Raw genomic sequence first — 22,304 nt, 5'->3', positions numbered from 1 at the left:
TTAGAGTACTTGACTACAAAATTATTCAAAAATGCCCACACCTACTTTGGATCTCACATTAACAGCTCACTGGAGGGGAAGATTATTAGTGAATAAGTGCTTAAATATCGGATTGTTCAGCTACAGAACACTTAGAATATAGAAAACCAAGTCGTATGGTACTTTTTAGGCATTCACTGATTAAAGGTGCACTCAGTAACTTAGTTTACTCAGTAATAGTTTTAATTACAGAAGCCATTGTAGAAATTTACTATTCATGGTCAGCCATGACTTCAATCCATGAGTGAAAGTGTCCAATAATAAGGCTGTTTCTGAGATTAAGCGAGTAGTATTCAACAGGACATGTTATTATTACATGGCAGCCTTCATGGGGGGACCCTCTCCATGTAGATTAGGCTGCTTTTATAGGTTACTGATATGACTGAAGTCAATGTCATGTGAGTGCTCATGATTTTTTACATATGTTTCAACATTACAATTAATTTCTTTAGGAGTAAAAAAAAATTTAATGAGGAAAAAAATTACTGAGTGTACCTTTAAGATTGAAGATTATAAAAACAAAACTAAATTAATCATCTTTTGTGTTCCGCAGGGGGAAAAAAACAACATATAGGTTTGGAACAACATAAGGGGGAGTAAATAATGAAAAAATGACAATTTCTTAGGTGAACTATTGTTTTAAATAGTATTTTAATAGATTTAACCATGGTTGCAACCCAACACCCCCTAAAACTGCAGCAATATAACTATACCTCACTGTAACAATGACAACAGCCAATAAACACAGCTCAACGGTCGCTAACAAACAGATGGCAAGCTTTTCCTTTGTGGAAAAAAATCTGGTCTTTGATATTGTTAGAGGAAAACATCCTTTCCAAAACCACTTTTGTTGTCTCTCCTAGGGAGAAATAAAGAGTCTACTTAAAACGTAAATGTCTTCTGAATCTGAAATATTCATGACAATGTGTTCATTCTCTGAAACGAGCAGACAGACATGTGTGTGGAAGCAAGGCCCACTGGGAGAGTTTCACTTAGCCAATTGCTTGCACTGTTCAGAGAATGAAGTATTGATTGGACCGCTTTCCCATCCTTAGTGTGGACAACAGAGATGCTTATTTAAGGGCTGTGTGACCATAGACACAGGTGATGGAAGAAGCTAGGGAAAAAACTGTAAGCTAGTGAGGAAGCTTCAAATTCAGACCACTGGAGAAGAGCAATTTCTATTCCCACCAGTCTCATGCTTGGTGTGTCTGCAGGAGTTCCAGATGTCTGTTTACTGAGCGAGCCCTTTAGCTGGAGTGCTGCTGTCTATATCTGGGGCAGGTTACAGTACATCACAGGCAAAAATGGAAAAGATGGACCCACAAATCTTTCTTTGTACTGTTGTCTGGAAATACACCACAGCGGGTTCCTTGTTATGCAGAACAATTTGTGCATGGTTTATGGGCAAAAATCAACCTGTTGTAGATATTCTAAAAATATATCTCTCGAAAAACATCCTTTCCATGTGTTCAGTGGCAAGAAAAAGTATGTGAACCTTTTGGAATTACCTGCATTTATGTATAAATTTGTCTTAAAATCTGGTTTGATCTTTATCTAAGTTACAATAATGAACAAACACAATTTGTTTTAACATATACTAATAACACACAAATTATTGTATTGTTCTTGTACATATTAAATACATAATTAAAACTTTTACAGTGTAGGTTGAAAAAGTATGTGAACCTCTAGGCAAATGACATCAACAAAAGTTAGAGTCAGGGGTTGGCAAACCTGGCTTCCAATTAATGAATGAGATTGGAAGTGTGGGTTAGAGCTACTTAGACTTATAAAAAGCACTCAAACATTTTGAGTTTGCTATTCACAAGAAGCATCTGCTGATGTGTACCATGTCTCGCTAAAAAAGATCACAGAAGACCTACGATCAAGAATTGTTGCTTTGCATAAAGTTGGAAAGGGTTACAAAGTTATCTCGAAGAGCTCTGATATTCATCTGTCCACAGTTAGACAAACTGTCTATAAATGGAGACGATTTAGTACTGTGGCTACTCTCCCTAGATGTAGCCATCCAGCCAAGACTCAAAGACACTGCAGAATGCTCAATGAGGTAAAAAAAAAAAAAAGAAACCTAGAGTGACAGCATAAGACTTGAAGCAATCATTGGAACTGGTTAACGTCTCTGTTCATTAGTTCACTATACAGAAAACATTAAACAGGCATGGTGTCCATGGCAGGACACCATGAAGGAAGCTGCTGCTTTCCAACAAAAACATTGCTGCAAGCCTAAAGTTTGCCAAAGAGCACCTTGACACTCCACAATGCTACTGGCAAAATGTTTTGTGGACTGATGAAACCAACGTTGAATTGTTTGGGAAGAACACGCAGCAATATGTATGGCATAAAAAAGGGCACCGCATACCAACACTTCCCAATGGTGAAGTACGGTGGAGGGAGCATCATGATTTGGGGCTGTTGGGGCCTGGACTGCTTGCCATCAGAGGGAAAAATAATTCCCAAGTTTATCAAAATATCCTACAGGATAATGTCTGGGTAGCTGTGCGACAGCTGAAGCTCAGTAGAAGATGGGTGATGCAGCAGGACACTGACCTTAAACATCGAAGTAAATCCACTACAGAATGGCTTAAAAAAAAAAAAAATGTAATAATGCTTTGTAATGTAACAAAATCACAGCCAATCAGCAGATATTTTATGTTTCATGTACTGTTATGTGGAGAAGTTTTTTGGATCAATGAGATTTTACTAAGGACATGTCTACCCACCACGATGCAGCAGAAATAGAAACCAAGCAGACAAACAAATGTCGATTGAGGCTTTATTGTGTTGTGCCTGGTTAGGACACAGTTTAAATATAACATTGTCGATGTGGCATGCTGTTGATCACCACAGAAATGAATTTAGACCCATCCACCAGTCTGTAGAAACAAAAAGCCACACATTTATAATGGAAGTCTGTGGGCAATGACCGACCCTAGGACACCCATTGTAAATACATTTCTGTCAACAAATTTTTTTTGTAGTTTATTTAGCAGTTTTTAGTTGTGTTTTGTTATATTTGCATTTAGCTGGAACATTCCCTACAAAACATCTGTCTTTATTTGGCAGATAAAGCCAAATCTTTTCTATCTGGTATACAAAATGTAAAATTTTTTCAGTGCCCCATTTCTGAATTACATGTGTTTATAGTTTTCACCATTTTTAACTGCCCAGATAAGGCCTTCTGCACTGCATTCATGGGGCACATAAAAGTTATTTTTAATCTCTACAGCAGACTGTGCGAATTTGCCATTTGCATAAGTGATATTATAAAAAAATAAATAAAATAAAAATTGTATTATGCATATACATGTATATTTAAATGTACAGTAATTTGTTTCGTTTTCATAAATTCATAGTTTTCTTAATTATGTAGTAATGGATAGCATTTTCTAAATGGAAAAGTTTCCTTTTCTGGTGCAAGAAAACATAATTTCAGTGTGGACAAAAGGCATAAACGTAGCAAAATCAATGCGGTTTCAAACTAAAATGCACTCCAAACGTGAAATTTTGCCAGGATTAACATTTTGAATAGGAACAATGGATTTCTCTGAAGCCATTCACACCTGGAGCGATCATTCGTGTGGCGAAAAAGCAAGGTTTTTATTTTTAGGTGAGTGTATCGATTTTTTTAACTACACCCGGCGATGAAATGTCCTGACCAATAAAATTTTAGCTTTGTATCACGTGTCAGGAGCCACTGCAGTTACCAAAACCAGTGCAACTGGTGGCGCTAAAGCACAGAAAGCTGTGTTGACCACCAACATTTAACACTGAAGGAACTCAAGGAAGAAATCCTGAACCAGCAGTGAGGATGTGCATTTCATTTGCATCAAATGACCTAAAATCCCTTTTTTATAAATGATCTGATCTTATGTGGATTGTCTTCATATTGTATTCCATACTGCTGCATTTTTTGCCTTTGCATTTAATCTTATGCAAGTTCTCTTTTATCTCTAATATAATATATATTACGGCATATTTGCCTTTGTATCACTTAAGTGTTTTTCTTCGCAAATATTAATAATATTAAAACTAATGCTGTCACTTGCAGTGCACTCTGTACTGTATATACTATGTCTTTGTATCGATGTGCCTTTTTATACCCAAAACTTGGTAGCTTCTCCACAAAATTATGTAATTGTTATTGCTATGCTGTCATTAGCTAATTATCTAATAATGGATCAGACTGAAGATGGATTAGGTTGGTTGGGATTTGTGTCTTATCGCTTGCATTATACAGACTCTTGGAGCATTTAGATGTTGTCACTTTTAATCATAACATGCAGGGTTTGAAGGCAAATATATAACACAAGTAGATGTACATGGCAATAAGATATAATCAGTATTTTTCCGACTGACAAATTATTATTATTTTTTTTTTACATTCATTACGTGTGTGCACTAAGCAGTGATTTTAAACAAATGTACATAACAGCTGTATACAGTATGCGTGCCAGTGGCATATAATCAATATTGTTCCAATTAATACCATTTTAACTGTTAATATCATTCTATACACTCAATTCTTTCTAATGATGCATCAGACTGTGTATACATCATAATACTGTCAATCAACTTGTCCAGCAGGTGAACTGAAATAGCTTGTGAAAGTGTCTTGAATGTTTCCTTTTCCTTAAGCAAATCAGCAACAAACTCATCATCGATACTGCACCTTGTAGAGAAATGTGCTGTATTTTTTTTATCGACTCGCTAGAGCACTTGGTCGTCTTTCATACTGTGATTTAAAGGTTGTTCACTTTTGAACTTGTCAAGTAGTTCTTCTCATCCATGACAGGTGGAGGGCAGACCAGCAGAAGGGTGTGTTGCGGCACTTAGAGTACAGGATTAAAATTGACTGGCGATTAGCGTCACCTATTATAAAGGCATGAATGTACTAAAGGCAATCATTCACCTTGCTTTTAATGTGAAAGGGCCATTTGTCTGTGATTCGTTTTGTATTATTGCATCACCTCTGGTTTGCATATGCCTTTAGTAGGGGTGTAACTGTTCTAGGTAATAAACTGAACTGTACGGTTCGCCAACCATGGTTCGGTAAGCATTTGCTCCGCAGTTCATCTCTAGTTTAATAACGCATCTGGATCATACAGTTTGGCGAAAATAAAGCGTCAAATAGACATGCGCAGTTGTAACCTCCGCTAGTGCACCTGTATGGCTCTGTAGATGGACACACTCCGTCTGTGTTTCACGTGGGTCAACTTTCAACAGAGAGAAGCTGTCCTATTAACTGTTAGTATGTTAAATCAGTTGATGACATCACAGTTCTGCACGCGTTAGTTGGCAAAATGGCAAGCGGAGAACACAAGCCGCAAAAGAGAAGCCCCTGCATCATTTAAGTCTCCTGTCTGGGAACTTTTTTTTATGCAGTCAATTACAACAGCGATGATCAAAAAACATTTACAAAACAGGCACTGTTTGCAGACATTGCTCAACGCGAGTGCCATATACTGGTAATACATCGATATTTGATTAGCTATTTACGCTGACATCACCCGAGTATATATGCTCGCGGTGAGCCCGAAACTGCACACAGACACACTCCCTTCCGTCTTTAAGCAGGCACTTGGTGCTAGTTCGGACAGACATGAAGCAAGAGCTAAAGCACTTGGGGTTGTTCATAGCCAAAGTTATGTTGCCCTACTCCGTTGATGAAGATGTGGAATTTCCGCGTATGATTAAAACACTCGAGTCACGTTAAAACATCCATTCTCGTATTCATTTTAATAGCAAGTTTATTTCTTCTATAGTAATGTACAGATTCTGAATGTTGAATATACGTTGAGTTGAGTTTGAAATGCACTTTATGTTGATGCATGTCGCGTAATAATGCATGTATTAAGTTAAAATTTTGAGTTAGTATTTAGATATTTTAACCATAACTGTAATATCAAGGACTGTTGTCCCCATGGTTTTCTTAGCAGAAATCATGGTTTTGATAGAATTAACCATGGTTTTATGTAGTAATACTGTAGTAGCCATATAGTAACCATGGTTTTACTATAGTAATATTGTAGTAGCCATGACTGAAGTAACAATGACTGCTGTCACCATTGTTTTCTTGGCAGAAATCATAGTTTTGATACAATTAACCATTGTTTTACAACAGTTATACTGTAGTTTCCATATAGTAACCTTGATTTTACTATAGTATTGTAACCATGACAGTAACCATGTTAATTTTGTGGTTACTATGATTTTACTACAAATACAATGTTTAAACTATGGTTACTGTAGTAAAACCATGGTGATTTGTAGTGAGGGCAAATCTCTTGAAGTGTCTGTTACCAAATAGAATATTTTTACTTTGGATTTGGCAGTAATATTTTTTTCCCTTAACATAACAAATACTGATCCTAAAACCGTGATGCATATCGAACCGTGAGAAATTTGAACCGTTACACCTCTAGCCTTAAGTGTAGACGTGCCTCAACAATGTCTTCTTCCATCTAACATTGATGGTGGCAATACCTAGGACATGTTCCCGAATCAACATCTTTAACATTTACGCATTTGCTAGCCCCGTACACAAACTTTTAACCACCCCTTAAATTAGGGGGAAATTATTTTTTAAGAATTGCAATGAAATGCTACGAAAGTAGTGCAAGCTCAAAGCCCAGTCTTAAGCCTTAAGAATGGTGGTACGGGACCAACAAGGATTTTGATCCATCACAGTAAGCCATCACAAACTAAATGTGTCCCTTGTTGGCCCAGTACAATACACAAGCAACTCACTCTATAAAGTAGACCATTCCCGTCTCTGTGTAGGCCATTTCCCAGTTCTTGGGCAGCGGATCTTGGCCCTCGTCACGTGGCAGCGTGTTCCAGGTGCGAAAGTCCATGTTGCTGCTGGACTGTGTGTAGCTTGGCACAGTCCTCCTCCAGTCCGGTCCCTCCTTGTGCTCTGTGAGAGAAACAAGAATGAGAGAAAAGTGTGAGAAAGAGAGAAAAAGGTGAGGAGAACAAACTAGTATGGGGAGTAATACATACTTCAGCTCTCGCTAACACTGCAAAAAGTTTCCAACCTTCTTATGAGACAGAGAGAGACGAAGGCAGAGACAGAGATACAGAGAAAACAGACAACAAGCACCACTGGATTTGCATGCCAGTACTGATGTTCAAGGGCCGCCTCTCAGGCAGGGCCAGAGCTGGCTGATGCTTCCGTGAAGCTGATATCTGTCACACACAAATGGTTGTCTGTTTGTCTTTGTGTGTGTGTGTGTGTGTGTGTGTGTGTGTGTGTCAGACAGGCCAAGAGAGAACACACTTTCATATGCGAACAGAGGCAGAGAAACTATTATGTGGGAGGATACAGTATGCTAAATATGGCAGCTGTAGGAATGGAAGTCTCGCCTTTCAGTTAAAAGAGCCAATCACATTTTTTGTTTTGGAGATTTTGGACTATACTCATTCAGGTAGGTAGACAGGCGCTGTACTTGTATGCCTATTGCCTACATAGAAAATAGATGCCTAGGGGTGTCACCTTAAAGGAACTTTGACAGAGGAAATAATGCATATGTGCCTTAGTATGTAGTTTGGCTTTAGTTTGAGGACAGAATTGTTCCCAAAGTGAAATAAATCTGACAAACCCTCCCTTTGGGGACATTCACAGAAATCTTTTTCTATACAGTATGTAGATAAACTGCTTGCACATTTGCACTGTACTGTAGGTAAGGAGATGGAAAAAGAGCATATATTGGCAAAAAAAAAAAAGGCTTGAAACGACTTTGCTGACATAGCCATAATCAAAGCCTGCTCAACTGAATCATTCCACCCTGGTACTGGGACGCCAGCATGTGTGGCGGGTGATTCAGCACTTGTTGTCCCTGTGCTGTAACCATGGCGGCACCATTCATGACACAAGCAGAAACACAAGCACTCGCATTCAAATGTACACTTAAAAGCGAATATCATACTAAGCTTTTTGTGCTTGTACTTCAGTGTGCGAGTGGAGAAAGAAGCAGAACCCCATGAAAAACAGTAAAGAGTGTACAGCGAAGGAGATAAAAAGGACTCGTGCTTGTGTATTCTCAAACAGCATAACGGAACAGATGAACACAATAATGTGTTACAGATTGAATGTCGAAAGTGGGCCGAGATGTTGTAATGGTATGCTACGCTAATGACGAAGGTTTGCTTCTAAACAGAGGCTATGGAAAAAACAACCATTCAAGCCTTACAACTGGCTGCCTCCCACAAAGTCAATGTAGCCAAAGGCTATAAAGTCTGTATATTTAAGTAGATGGAGGCTGTATCTACCACAACTGACCATGGACATATAAATATGCATATACCCATGGGGCTTGCTTCAAGGTACAAGCATTGCATCTGTATGGGCATGACTAGCCATTTCGTTAAATTAGACCTCACTGGTATAAAACAAAAAAAGGTCATAACATTAAACCTTCATAGAAACACTGCAAAGATTATGAGTGGTTTCTTTCTTTTTAAGAGAACATACAAAATAATAAGTACACTGTACCAAGGTGCTTGACAAATAACATGTACTTGAACTTATTGAAATTATTTTAAATTAATTTTGGATTTTATTTTAAAAGTAGCTTGGAGCTTCTCGATTTTCCTAATAAACCAGGAACACTTTGCCTTGACAACTGCCTCACTCAGATACTGTTGTACATTCAAACGGAAGAAACTGTTCAAAATTATTATTGTTTACTGTAAAGTTAGTTTAACTGATTTATCAAAACTGTCAATTGTCCATGTCCTCTTCCTGTTGCTCTTGGCCTTAATTAAAACCCGATTGCACCACCTAGTGGTGAAGCCTAGTAGCAGCAAGTGAAGACTGTGCATCGGCACTATTGCTTTTCCTTCAGTGCCGGGATGTACAACGATGAATTTCCAATTGAATTTTAACCACTGAAATTTTAGAGGCTATTTTGCAAAGCGAAATACTGTATAATGGGCCGAATATTACCTGTTGAATAATAAAGATGATGATGATAATAATAATAATAATAATAATAATAATAATGTTTTGGAACTGAACTTCGGAAGGTGAATATTTATTATTGAATTTTTAATGATACATTTTGTTGCAAAATGTTTTCATTTGAAATATTCACAGCTTAAATATACAACTATATGAAATTTCATCCCCAAAAATGCAAGCACTGTTAATGAAATGTGTTTGTTTTTCAATTAGTGCAATTAAGTGTTTGTTTTTAAAATACATTCATCATTAAAATACTTCAATAAACATGGCAAAGACTGGAAGTCTAAATCCCAGACACCTTCTTTTTTATTTTTATTTTTTGCAACTGCGATTTATGGTTTGTTTTAGCTAGATCTGTTTTACTGTCAGCATCACTTAATTTGTGAGTTATTTTGCCTGTGGGCTAGTCAAAAAAACCTTCAGAATATAAACCCTTTTCACATTATTCATTCTGTTTAATCAAAAATCAATCTAGAGAGCTTGTTCAAAAGGTCTATTCTAAAGTGTGCAAAACAAGGAAGCCACATACTATGGGAAAAGATATCAGTTCCCATGGTGATCAATCACCGCAACCCAAACAGAACAGTAGTGGTAACTTTAGTGAGTTTATTTAATTTTGAATATAACATTTTGTGGCAATCTCTTACCTATGCAATACACTCACTCTGCTGTTGAATTATTTGCAATTGCACATCAATTTCATTGATTTATTGGGGGGAAAAATCAGAAAATCTTTCAGCATGATACAGCAAAACCCCCCCACAGACCCAAACTTGGCAGAAAAGATACATTCTAATCCGTAAAATCTGGATTATACTTCAAAATCAAGAGCTAATGATCTCTATCTTTAAACAGGCCATTTTTTACTTATTTTTCATATTGATCTTTTTTATCTTATTATTGAGATATTTCTCTGGCAATAAATTCCAGTACATTAGAGCGATACTAGAACTAGACTATGCATTCAATACCTATCATATGATCACAATGATATTATCAAAGATATAAAATTATGCCAAACTGTGAACATTGCCTAGATCTTTGTGCTTTTATTTGGCCTGCATGGTAACTTTTGAACATAGTGCCAGTAGGCTATATTGTATGGACATTATGTACTTTTCTCTTTATTTTGAACTATATATATATATCTATATATATATATCTATATATATATATACACACACACACACACACACACACACACACCGATGAGCCAAACATTACGACCACTCACAGGTGAAGCGAATAACATTGATCATCTCCTAACAAAGCCACATGTCAAGATCTGGATAGATTAGATGGTAAGCAAACAATCAGTTCTCGTAGTCAACGTGCTAAATGCAGGAGAAATGGGTAGGAGTAAAGACCTGAACAACTTTGACAAGTGCCAAATTGTTATGGCCAGATGACTGGGTCAGAGCATCTCTGAAACGGCAAGGCTTGTGGGGTGCTTCCGGTCAGCAGTGTTGAGTACCTACCAACAGTGGTCCGAGGAGGGACAAACCACAAACCGGCGAAAGGGTGTTGGGCATCCATGGCTCATCGATGCGTGAGGGTAATGAAGGCTATCCCGTCTGGTCTGAACCGACACAAGGTCCACTGTGGCACAAGTCAGAAAATGTTAATGATGATTACTGGAGGAATGTGTCACAACACACAGTACATCGCACCCTGCTGCATATGGGGCAGCATAGCCGCAGACCGGTCAGAGTGGCTATTATGACCACTGTCCACCATCTAAAGCGCCTACAATGGGCACTCAAGCATTGAAACTGGACCTTGGAGCAGTGGATGAAGGTCGCCTGGTCCGATGACGTGTCCCATTTTCTTTCAAGGTGTTGCCCTGGCCTCCAAATTCCCCAGATCTCAATCCGATTGAGCATCTGTGGGATGTGTTGGACCAACAAGTCCGATCCACGGCGTCTCCACCTCGCAACTTACAGGACTTGAAGGATCTGCTGCTAATATCTTGGTGCCAGATACCACAGGACACCTTCAGAGGTCTTGTAAAGTCCATGCCTTGGCGAGTCAGTGATATTATTGCGGCTTGCGACAAACAGAGGCAGGTGGTCATGATGTTTTGGCTCATCAGTGTATATCTATATTTCTTAAAAAATACTTTTTGGAGCCACTGTGTATGTATATACAGTATGTAATGTATGTCTGTGTGTACATATACAGTATATATTACCAAAAGGCAATACAATTTAAAAAGCAGCATCACCCAGTCCAAAGTGGGTGGTTCCAAAACCTATATTGGAGTAGCATAGGGTTGTGATCTTAATCATTTAATGCAGAACAGAAATGATTGTTAAAGACTAATAATAAGCTTGAGGTATCTTTTTAATGAGGGGGTAGAAGACAGATTGCAGGTGTTGGTACAAAACAGAGAGATATACAGTAGGCAGTGGCAGAGCAGTTACTCTGTGGAGAGAGAGCAAAGACACTTTAATGCCTCATAGCAAACAATCGTCCCTTTAACGTGCTCATTATTTGAAGTGATACCAGCCATAAGCTCATTCATTCTAAGCTCAAAATGTTCTAATAATGCCACTGGATGGATAATCACACAAGTAACTTGGCATTGCTATGAATTTGGCCTACTTTTAAAGCTCAACTACTGTTCATGTAGCTAAAACAGCACACATAGCCAATCTAAACTGGATATTTATTCTATGCAGTTGCTAAGGTTTTCGGAGTAGCTTTTAGCACGTTGCTATGTGGTCAGTAGGATGTTCTGGGTTGTTGCTAGGTAGTTGCTTACTAGCTCAAGTCAAAAAAGCCCACCAGAGGCTCCTATGATATTCTGGTCCTTGTATATGGTTCAGGGCACTCCTTCAATACAAGCCTAGCATTTAATGTAAGATTTTTCATCCAACAATGAAATGTTTGTTCTAAATGACAATTGGAGGAAAATCACCCTGTTTGCAAACAGTGTTACAGTGTACTTGCATGCAAATATATTTGAATTATGTGAAAGTAAATTAACCCAGAATGCTTAGCATTTACAAAGCATGTTATGAAGATTTGTAACAAGGTTTGATGTTATTGACGTGTTGCCATATTTTATTTGGGCTCTGTATGAATTGATTAATGGATTTGATTTGAAAAGTCTGTTCATCATATAAAGTGACTGTATGCCTTCAGAGGACTTGGAATATGATGTACGAGTTGCATTGGTTACTTTTATGACACTTTTGGGTGCTTTTTTAAGCTTTAAAGTGAGTCACTATTAACTGCCTTTTGGGTTCTGCAGAAGATATAATATGGGTCGACTACTTTTCTGGACGAATAGTAAAAATAAGTAGTCGTCGAAGCTCTGGCCAACTGACCTTCTGAGTGGCAGGAAATAACATGTGTGGAAAGCCCACATCAGTCATACCATCCCAAAGAATTGAAGCACCACAGCGCTGAGTGCTCCGCTCACTTTACACAAATCACTGCACATCCAAGGACCCCTCTGAGAAGCACTTCATATTGTCCTCACAGGGGACAGCATCAAATCTGCCCATAACAACTTAAGCTCTATCGACAGCATCTGTGGCCTGCTGTCGATTACCATAAGAAATAAAGTCACTCAGCTTGCAAAAATCAAGGGAAAACATGTGCACAGTAATACACTTGCAATAAAAGCCTAGCAGGCAAGCTGCCAGCGCAGCAAAACACACTGATCGTTAAGGTAGAACCATAATAACACTCACAAATAGTTTGCAAAGATGCTGAGTTTCATTTGTACCCATTTGAACAGTATTGATTTTTTGATTTCCTTCCGGATAATGTATACTATGACAACTATTAGGTACATTACAATACGGCAACTACATACAGTGGGGTCAAAAGTTTGAAACCTGGAATTGATTTAATTTAAACCTGGAAATAAAGTTTTTAGATTGAGAACATTTTTAAACAAAGATCATTTATAGTGTAAAATTAAGAAGAAATAGAATCTGCACTATTTCTAGGTCACTAATCAAAAGTAAGCAAATTAGTGACATTGACAATCTTAACTCCATTGTACCAAAGTTCAGATTTCCTTGCTTCCAATGAAGCATACAAGATGCTCTTTGGGACATTCTCAAATCACCCAAGGATAACATGGATCACCAGGTTTTGCACACACTTGTGGAGTTCTTGCCAGCTTGGAAGCATGCTGTCATTAAAGCAAAAGGGGGACATACAAAATACTAAGAAATTCATGAAAATTTTTCAATTCAGCTTTTTACTCAAATTAGTATGCTGATAAAAATTTAAAAATGGATTTAAAAAAAAATTAAATTAGAAAATAATTTTCACCAGCTTGTCTTGGTCTTAATGTTATTGACGATTTGTCGCCATACTTGATCCGGGCTCTGTATGAATTAATTAATGACCACGTTTACATGCATTTAAGAAAATGGTTTATTCTAGGGTTTTTGCAGAAAGTGCTGTTCTTAAATGTCATGTAAACAAGAACGCCGATTTCTTTACACAGTTTAAGGGATTAAGAGAAAGCAGTTTAATACACCTACGTTTCTCTCAGAGAATGCAGCTTAATGTGGCCATGTACACACATAAGTGGCGTTCTAACAGGTTTTTGAGGAGTGGGCATGCGTGTGGAACCAGGGTTGTGGACTCGAGTTTCATGACTTGGACTTGACTTGGACTCGAGTCACAAATTTAATGACTTGCAACTTGACTCGACATATTTAAAGAAGACTTGTGATTCGACTTAGACTGATAACAGTGACTTGTGACTTGACTAGGACTCGAGCCCTCTGACTTGGAAAGATGTTATACCTTCTAAAACCAAAGATCGGAGTTGTACACTAGCGGTCTCAGACTTTTGGACTCCACTGTATATGCTTTTAAGGTTCTATTTTAACTCACCAAACTAATTAATTAGTTTGTGGGTTACTCTTTAAACATACATCTGTAATCTCACCTGTGAGCCCGTTGACCATGGCTGGCCTCTCTTCCTCATCCTCTTCTTCAGGTGCTGCACTGTCCTTTCTATCCATTTTGCTGACAGATGTTGTGCGTTTGCGCTGTACCTCTGCGTCAAACTCCTCGTCAAATAGAACCTGGTCAACCAGGTCTGGCTGCACTGGACTGGGCTCTGCTGGGGGTTTTGGGGTGCCATAGTAGTTACCTGCAGAGGAAGAGAAAACAAACTTAAACTTACAGGTGATGGCTCCACTGGCATGACTCTAACTAAACTTTTTTTTTTTTCTTCTTTTAAAGCTTAAGTGTGTAATTTTTTAATGTTAAAATACTTTCTCCTAGAGTAAGTATAAGTCAGTCAGTTTTAGTTTAATTTCCCTGAAAAGTGTAAACCTGTGTGAAAACAATCAAAATTTCCACACCAGCACAGAAATTCCACACCAGCTATTTATTGTTGGCTTTTTTGCCAAATATATTTTTGCCACTACCATGCCTCAATGTGTCAAAGCATGTGCACTGACTGCAAGACCATGGCTTGAAGTGGTTCTACTGTCACGTTCTCAAATGTATTTCACAGATGTGTCATATGTAGCCGTTAAATAAGGTGTAAAAATGAACTGAGCCAACCTCAGTCAGATTGAAAAAGCACCCCTAAAGCATTGCGTCTTAGAGGCTTGGCCAATCATTGAACTAGCAGAACACAAACTGTACCTACATTGAATTTGCAATAAATCCTGCTGCCACACACTCTTTGGTACGACTCATAAGTCTTGTTGTTTCTCAACACTGCAGCTTGCCTCCCTGTGGCATTCCGCTGGACCAAGACGCAGCACTCTTCCATTTTATTGTTATTTATTGGCAATGGTTTTCCACAAGAGATTAAGACTAGCTGCATGGCTACTTCCACTCCCCAGAGAGGGAGAAAGTCTATCTTATAAGATTTATTGCCCTGCGCCTTGATTTGGAAGCCTGCCTTGAGTGAGAATGGTATCAAGACTCCATATGGGAATATACACAGGTGTTGCACTCCATGTCTTCCTCTGGTGCAAGTAGCTGACCTACTTTCTCAACAATAGACCTTTTTCACAGGCTGTGATGGCGCGTTTCCACTTTATTTAGCAGCATAAATCTAGCAAACTTTTTTATATGATAATTTTTTTTTAAATATTGCGTGCAAGTTTATAACATTATGCTTTGTGTTATATTACCCTGAAATTAGTTTAAAAAAATTAATTACCACAGCTGCGAGGGGGTTCTCTTTCAAGCATACTTTTCGGTGTCTCACTATGGGATACACCCCTTCCGCATATTCCTAGAAGCCCTATTACATTACGGCAGCCCTTATTGGCTGGCAGAAGTGACACTTGTGTCTGGAGGAGGCTCTGTTTCCCAGTATAAAAGGGGCGACACAGCGTCATTACATTATTCAAAAACCTGGATTACCGTTCAGATAGTCATCGACTGGTCTCCACACTGGTCGCTGATTGATCATCCCGGAACGGAGTTTCTGTGTTGATTTACAGGCCACCACGCCTTTTTCCTACAATCTGCACTCCAGCTCATTGAGGAATTCCTTAGCGCTCCAGCTAAATGGCTGCAGCAATGCACAGTACTTTGGCTAGCGTGGGGGACTCTTCGTGACTTTGCTCTTGCGGGAATAAAATTTCATGCAGGGACACACACCAGGTCTGCTCTGCATGTCTTGGGTTGAAACATGTCCAAGCGGCGATTGACAATCCCAGATCATGTGAGCACTGTGCGCGCTTCACCATGAAGAGCCTTCAGCACAGGCTAGCACAGCAAGCTAGTCTGTTGGGCCAGGATCTCCTCGTGTCAGCAAGCCCTGCTTTGGCTACCACCCCACAGGTATTCATTCCTGTAGAGCTGCCCACTATGGTAGCATTGACCTGGGGTGAACAGCTTGATGCATGCGTTCTTTTGCCCTTCGTACTCAGTATGGATGAGGAAGAGACGGCATTGGATTACGAGGACGAGGGGCAGTCTGATTTTCTCCTCTTTGAGGACTCCCTTTTCCTTCCCCCTGTGCAACCGACACAACCCTCGGCTGCAACGAGAACCACAGAAGAGGTGGGCGGGACACCATCCTCTCTGCTTCTCAGCGTTGATCTAAATAATCTGTGGTCAACTGTGGTAGTGGAGGCTGCAAAGTCTCGATATGAGGGCAAAAGGCTGCCAAGAGCAAAACAGGTGGCGAGACAGCTTCTTCCTATATTCCCAGAGCAGCTGGAGGAGGTTGCGGTCACCTGGAAGGATAAACCCTTTACCAGTAAAATGCCCATTCAGGGGGGATCTGCGCTCGACATGGAAGGGATGGAGGAGGGTCTTCTCTGCATGCCTTACATGCATGCCATCCAAAGCTGACCATTTCCAGTCAAACATGACGAAACATGCTTACAAAGCGGTCGCTCTCTCCGTTAGGGCTTTGAACGCAATCTCTATGTTAACCGCATACCAAGCGGAGCTGCAGGATGAGGTGTCTCCTATGCCAGGCCAGGCACAATGGGATGAGGTTTGTGTGGTCACTGATCTCTCTCTCTCCGTCTGCAGAGATGTGCTGTTCAAGCTGCTAGTAAAGCCATAGCCATAATGGTGATACAGGAAAGAGCACGATGGTTGAATTTGGCTAATCTTTCTGACAAGGAGAAAGAGGCTACTGTAGTGAGAATCACCCTAGCACCAACTGAAATGAACTGGGCCTCACACAAGACACCAAAATATGTGGTGATTTTTTATCACACTTCATTTAAGTGTGTGTGATTATTAATATCAGATGGCCACTCCCTCCATCCTCGGGGCACCAGCTAAGGAGTTTCACCTTAACAGTAAAAGAATGATCCAAATGGACCATTCAATAAATCAGAAATATGTAAATTGGAGGGAGCTGGTCATCTGATTTGTTCAATTTGTGTGAACTTTTGTACTAATTGAACAACTGCAATTTACATAAACAGTTCTGTGAACAAACATGGAGTGGATGTGTTGCAGTCGGTATCCATGTTAGGAGTAAAAGTTTGTGTGTAAAGATTTGTCTTTGTGGCTTCTTTGTGTCAAATTTCGCCACATGGTAAGTTAACGCTGCTTCAAGAGGTCTTGAAGAATATTTATGGTCTTTATCTCAACTCTGGATTGGGGAAAACCTTAGGATGGGGCGTTTGACACGTGGCTAAGAAACCACTAATGGACCAATGAGAAGTCTTTTCCAATGTTTTGGAAGGTCTTTCCTGCCTTGTGAGGGGTGTCTGGCAGTTGTCTGAGCAGCTTATCCGATGGTTGTGCTTGACATTTGTTTGTGTTGGTCCTGCCACGATCCTATCAAAATGGTGCAACTTTTCTTTGCCTTGAAAGTTAGAGAGGTGCTCTGCCATAAACTGGCTCATGGAATGTCATCTGGTCCGACTGTTCACCACACTATTTTGGATGCACCAGTGGTTTCAGAGGGGATATTTGGTTCGGCTCTGACACAGATGCAGAAGAGATACGAGGAAAAGAAGAGGGAGGATGAAGCTTTGCAGCTCTGTCTACCCAGAAAGACACAGAATGCGCCCCCTCCACCAACTTGGCAAACTTTTGCTTAAGTCACGGCTCACCTACCTCCTAGCTATCACATTCCTAGACGGCAGAGGCCACATGTGAGTGCAGCGGTTCAGAGTGGTGTTTCAGAGCAAAAGAGTGTTTGGCCCAGGAAGAACTATCCGCCTGCTCCAGCTCAGACAGAGCAGCCAGCTCCTCATCCCAATCAGAGAGTGAGGAAGAAGATGACACCCTGTTGACGCTTTTGACAGTTTGACAGAAGAATGACCTTGTTGACAGTTTTCACTGTCTCCCAAAACTTTTTTGCAAAACAAAATGCCCAGAAAATTTTTGAAAAATACACTAACAGAACATATTATAATGCCACCTCGGGGAGTCACCACTCCTTTAGTGGTGGTGAGCCACTTAAACTCTGTCCGAGCACTAAGTGTTCACGCATGCACAATGCAGAGCCCAAGCTCGTTCATGTATCAGCCACAAGATGGTGCCAGAGCACTATATATAAGCAATTGGCAAGCGTATACAAAGTCTCGTTGGGTATTGTGGACGATACAGTTCAGGTACAGACTGCAATTTGCTGCTCGCCCCCCACAATTCAGAAGGATAATTCACTCTCATGTACGGGGGGCATCAGTTCATGTTCTTCAAGAGGAAATTTCCTCCTTGCTGGACAAGAAAGCAATAAGAGTGGTTCCACCCAAACAAAGCCAGAGTGGCTTTTATTCAAGATACTTCCTCGTTCCACTCACGAGGGCAGAATAATGAATGGGAGATGGGGTCGACATCTGACCAATCACCATATAAATTATCTGGAAATGCTGATGGTTTTCTTAACCCTGAAGAATTTTCTCTCCTTATTAGAAGGGCATCATGTTCTTGTGAGAACAGATAACACTACAGTTGTAGCATATATAAACCGACAAGGAGGTCTCTGAACGGTCCTTCCACACACAAACTGATTCTGTGGGGCAATGCCCACTTCTTATCCCTGAGAGTGACACACTTACAGGGAATTATGAATCGGGGTGAGGATTTGCTGTCGAGGGGCAATCCTCTTTACAGGTAGTGGAGACTGAACAAAGAAGTGGTCGAACAGATTTGGAGCCGGTTTGGCAAGGCGACAGTGGATCTGTTCGCATCTCAAGAGAATGCTCAGTGCCCTCTGTTCTTTTCTCTAAAGGACCAGAGCACACAGCTGGGAATAAATACGCTGGCACTTGAATGGTCTCGCATTCTCCTTTATGCATTCCCGCTGATAGTGTTGATATCTTCAACCCTCTCCAGAGTGAGATAGAAGGGATTGAGAATGATATTAATAGCACCGGGGAAGTATTGGCTGGCGGAGATCATACATATGCTATACAAACAGCCGTGGCCTCTTCCGCTGCAGAGAGACCTGTTGTCACAGGCACAGAGTGCCTGGCACTGTGGGGCTGACTGTGAGTGTTCCAATTTGAATGCAACTGGGTTGCCCCATAGTGTTCTTAGGACTATACAGAATGCTAGAGCATCATCTACTAGATCTTTGTACGGGTGCAAATGGGGCATGTTTGAGCGTTGGTGCACAGATAAACACGAGATTCCCTATCAATGCTCAGTGGCAGTTATACAATTATTTCTACAAGAATTGATAGATAAGGGGAAAGTGTTCTCAACAATAACATTGTTTCTGGCTGCTATATCAGCATGTCATAAAGGCTTTGATGGTAATACAGTAGGGCAGCATCCTTCAGTGTGCCACTTTATGAAGGGTGCGTGCTGCGCGCTCACAGTTTCTAAACTGCTTTCTCCCTCATGGGATTTAGCAATGGTGCTTGATGCTATTTCAGGGCATCCATTTGAGCCATTAGACAAAGTTGATTTCAAGATATTGTCATTCAAGACGGCACTATTTTTAGCACTGGCTTCAGCAAAACGAGTCAGTGAGATACACGCACTTTCTGTACATTCTGTGTGTATGCAATTTATGCCAGGGGATGAAGGGGTTTTATTATGACCAACTCCTGCATTCATGCCCAAAGTTATTCAATCTATTGTTCCTTTTGAACTCAGAGCTTTTTGTCCACCACCTTTTGCTTCGTTAGAGCAGCAGAGGTTGAGTGCGTGCTCGGCGCATGTATACAAAGAGGACTGAAAAATTCAGGGAGAGTGATAAGCTATTTGTTTCCTGGGCGAAATGGGAAAGCCGATCACCAAACAGCACTTATCGCTCACTTATCGATAGTGGAAGCTATTTCTTTGGCATATTCCAGTAAGGGTCTTAATACCCCATCTGGGTTGCATGTGCATTCTACAAGGGGAATGTCTACATCATGGGCTCTCTTTAAAGGGGTTACGATACAAGATATTTGGGAAGCGGTGAGCTGGTCTTCACCACACACATTTGCAAGTTTTTATAAATTGGATGTTACAGCACAGACTTTAGTGCATACTGTACTGAGCGTTGGCTCTTGAGTCCACCAGGACTCTCCCAGCCCTGGATAGTTATGATGGTTGGCAGAGGGTTTTGAAACAGTCTGTCTAGCAATACGGGAGTTAGGATATCCCATAGTGAGACACAAAAACATATGCTTGAAAGAGAACTATAGGTTACTTGTGTAACCCCGGTTCTCTGATAGCATTAAGTGAGGTGTCTCTTGCTGTGTGAAGTGATGAACAGGTGTGCTTGTTTTGAATAATGTAATGCCGCTGTGACGCCCCTTTTATACTGGGAAGCAGAACCAACTCCAGACACAAGCATCACTTCTGCCAGCCAATAAGGGCTGGCATAATGTAATAGGGCTTCTAGGAATACGCAGAAGGGGCGTATCCCATAGTGAGACACCTCACTTAATACTATCAGAGGACCGGGGTTACACAAGTAAACTATAGTTTCAATTTCAGCTGTTGAGAGTGCGACAGTAAATTTGGCATCTTCTCCCATCTAACTGTCTTAATCCACTGCTCTCTATTTTTTTTCTTCTGGAAAATCATTCGGATGTAATAGTGGATTATTTCTTTTGCTCTTGGAGCAAATGGGTAAGTGAAAAAAGTGTTTCACTGGAACCCATATTTTTGCAAGTCAAAATTATTTTTTGTGGTAATCAGTATTATACCACACACGCTGTCGACTGAGCTTAACTTGTATTGAACCAGGAATATTCCTTTGAGTCGAATAGTAGAAATTGTAATCGGACACTCGCTGATGTAAGCGAAATGCGTGATTCAAATGAATGATCAAACAGTCAAATAAAAACCCCCCAAAAGAAAAAAGAAAAAAAAAAACATCTGAGGCAAATTGTGTGTAAATACTTTTACCTTAGGGAAAGAAATACCATCACAAATTTATCTAGGATGGCTTTTTTTCTCAAGAACTCCATTTTTTGGCACAAATGTGGAATATTTCTTGCATTAAGCCATCAAAATGAAAATATAAGTACATGTAAAAAAAATAATGATGTTACATTATTCAGAATCAGAATGAGCTTTATTGCTAAGTATGCTAACACAAACAATAAATTTGTCATGGTGACAAAAGCTTTGAATACAACTGTATACATACATACAAACATATACATTTAAACATATATACATATAGTGACAAAAATAAAAAAATAAGAAATAACAGATGAAAAAAAATACAACAGAGCAATAATGTTGTTTGAATATTTTATATACAGATATACAGTTATGTACAGGTGATGTAATGTATTGAAGAGGGAGGATATGTTAAAGAATATAAATGAAATATGGATATAAGTAGGAACGGATGGATTGAATATTGCACATGGCTGTATTGACAAAAGAAAAGTACTTGGGGGCAGTTTTAACTGTTCATGAGGTGAATGGCCTAAGGGAAAAAACTGTTCGTGTGCCTGGCTGTTCTGGTACTCAGTGCTATGTAGTTCAGCCAAAGGGCAGCAGTTCGAAAAAGAAGTGTGCTGGGTGAATGGGGTCAAGTGATTTTACCAGCACTTTTTGTCACTCTGGATGTGTACAGTTCTAGCAGGGTGGGTAGGGGAGCGCCAATAATCTTCTCAGCAGTCCGAACTATCCTTTATTATCCTTCAGAGGATGAACTGATGCCAACTCCAACTGTAAGACATCGGATACTTCATATGCCACTTCCTGAACCTTGGACTTAGGATGGACCCCACCGAACCTCATCGAAATGACCTGCAGGTTGTGATGCACTTCATCATTTATCTCTGCCTGCATCACCTTTGTCTATTGATGGACTACACTCTTCAAACAGAACACATAGACTATCATTTAACTGCCAACAAAAGCCTTCATCAGCCAACTAATAAAGGACAGTGAAAGAATCTATGTGAACTTCTGCAGTTAATCCAGGATGGACTTCAAAAGACATTAGTCTTTAATCTTAAAGTTCATAAAAAAAAATAAAAAAAATATTTTTATTTTTAAAACACTGGACCTTAACACTTACCAATTACATTTACCAATTTAAAACCATGACTTGCACGCACACAAATAACTAATAATGGCATTATATTCATGTTGTTTAGCCAGAGCGGAACTGGCCTCCTCAGAGAGCCTGGTTTCTCCCAAGGTTATTTTTCTCCATAAACCAACATCTTATGGAGTTTTGTGTTCCTTGCCAAAGTCACCTTCAGCTTGCTCACAGGGGTTCTAAATACAATTATTATTTAATTTCTATACACATTTTACAATCATATTTAATCAAACTACACAATGATCACTGTAAGACATTATAGATATTACAGTTTCAATTTTTCTTTTTTAAATGGATGATTTCCTGTAAAGCCGCTTTGAAATTATGTGTGTTGTGAAAAAAGCTATA

The 22,304-nt window shown here is 39.7% G+C and overlaps 1 protein-coding gene across 4 annotated transcripts in view; it reads right to left on the bottom strand.

Annotated features, from left to right (window-relative positions):
- The window catches only part of LOC127419593 (membrane-associated guanylate kinase, WW and PDZ domain-containing protein 3-like), a 267,603-nt gene that overhangs the window by 68,128 nt on the left and 177,171 nt on the right, over positions 1-22,304 (bottom strand). For 3 of the 4 annotated variants that reach the window (XM_051661105.1, XM_051661106.1, XM_051661107.1), the window contains exons 4-5: positions 13,950-14,156; positions 6,811-6,979 (exon numbers count right to left, since the gene is read on the bottom strand). In XM_051661105.1, coding sequence (XP_051517065.1) covers positions 6,811-6,979; positions 13,950-14,156 — 376 coding nt within the window. Of the gene's footprint in view, positions 1-6,810; positions 6,980-7,065; positions 7,179-13,949; positions 14,157-22,304 lie in introns of those variants that run through there. The other variant, XM_051661108.1, reaches the window with a different exon arrangement.

The sequence above is a fragment of the Myxocyprinus asiaticus genome, chromosome 29, assembly GCF_019703515.2.
Source record: "Myxocyprinus asiaticus isolate MX2 ecotype Aquarium Trade chromosome 29, UBuf_Myxa_2, whole genome shotgun sequence".
NCBI lineage: Eukaryota > Metazoa > Chordata > Actinopteri > Cypriniformes > Catostomidae > Myxocyprinus > Myxocyprinus asiaticus.
This window is presented reverse-complemented; position numbering and strand designations above follow the sequence as displayed.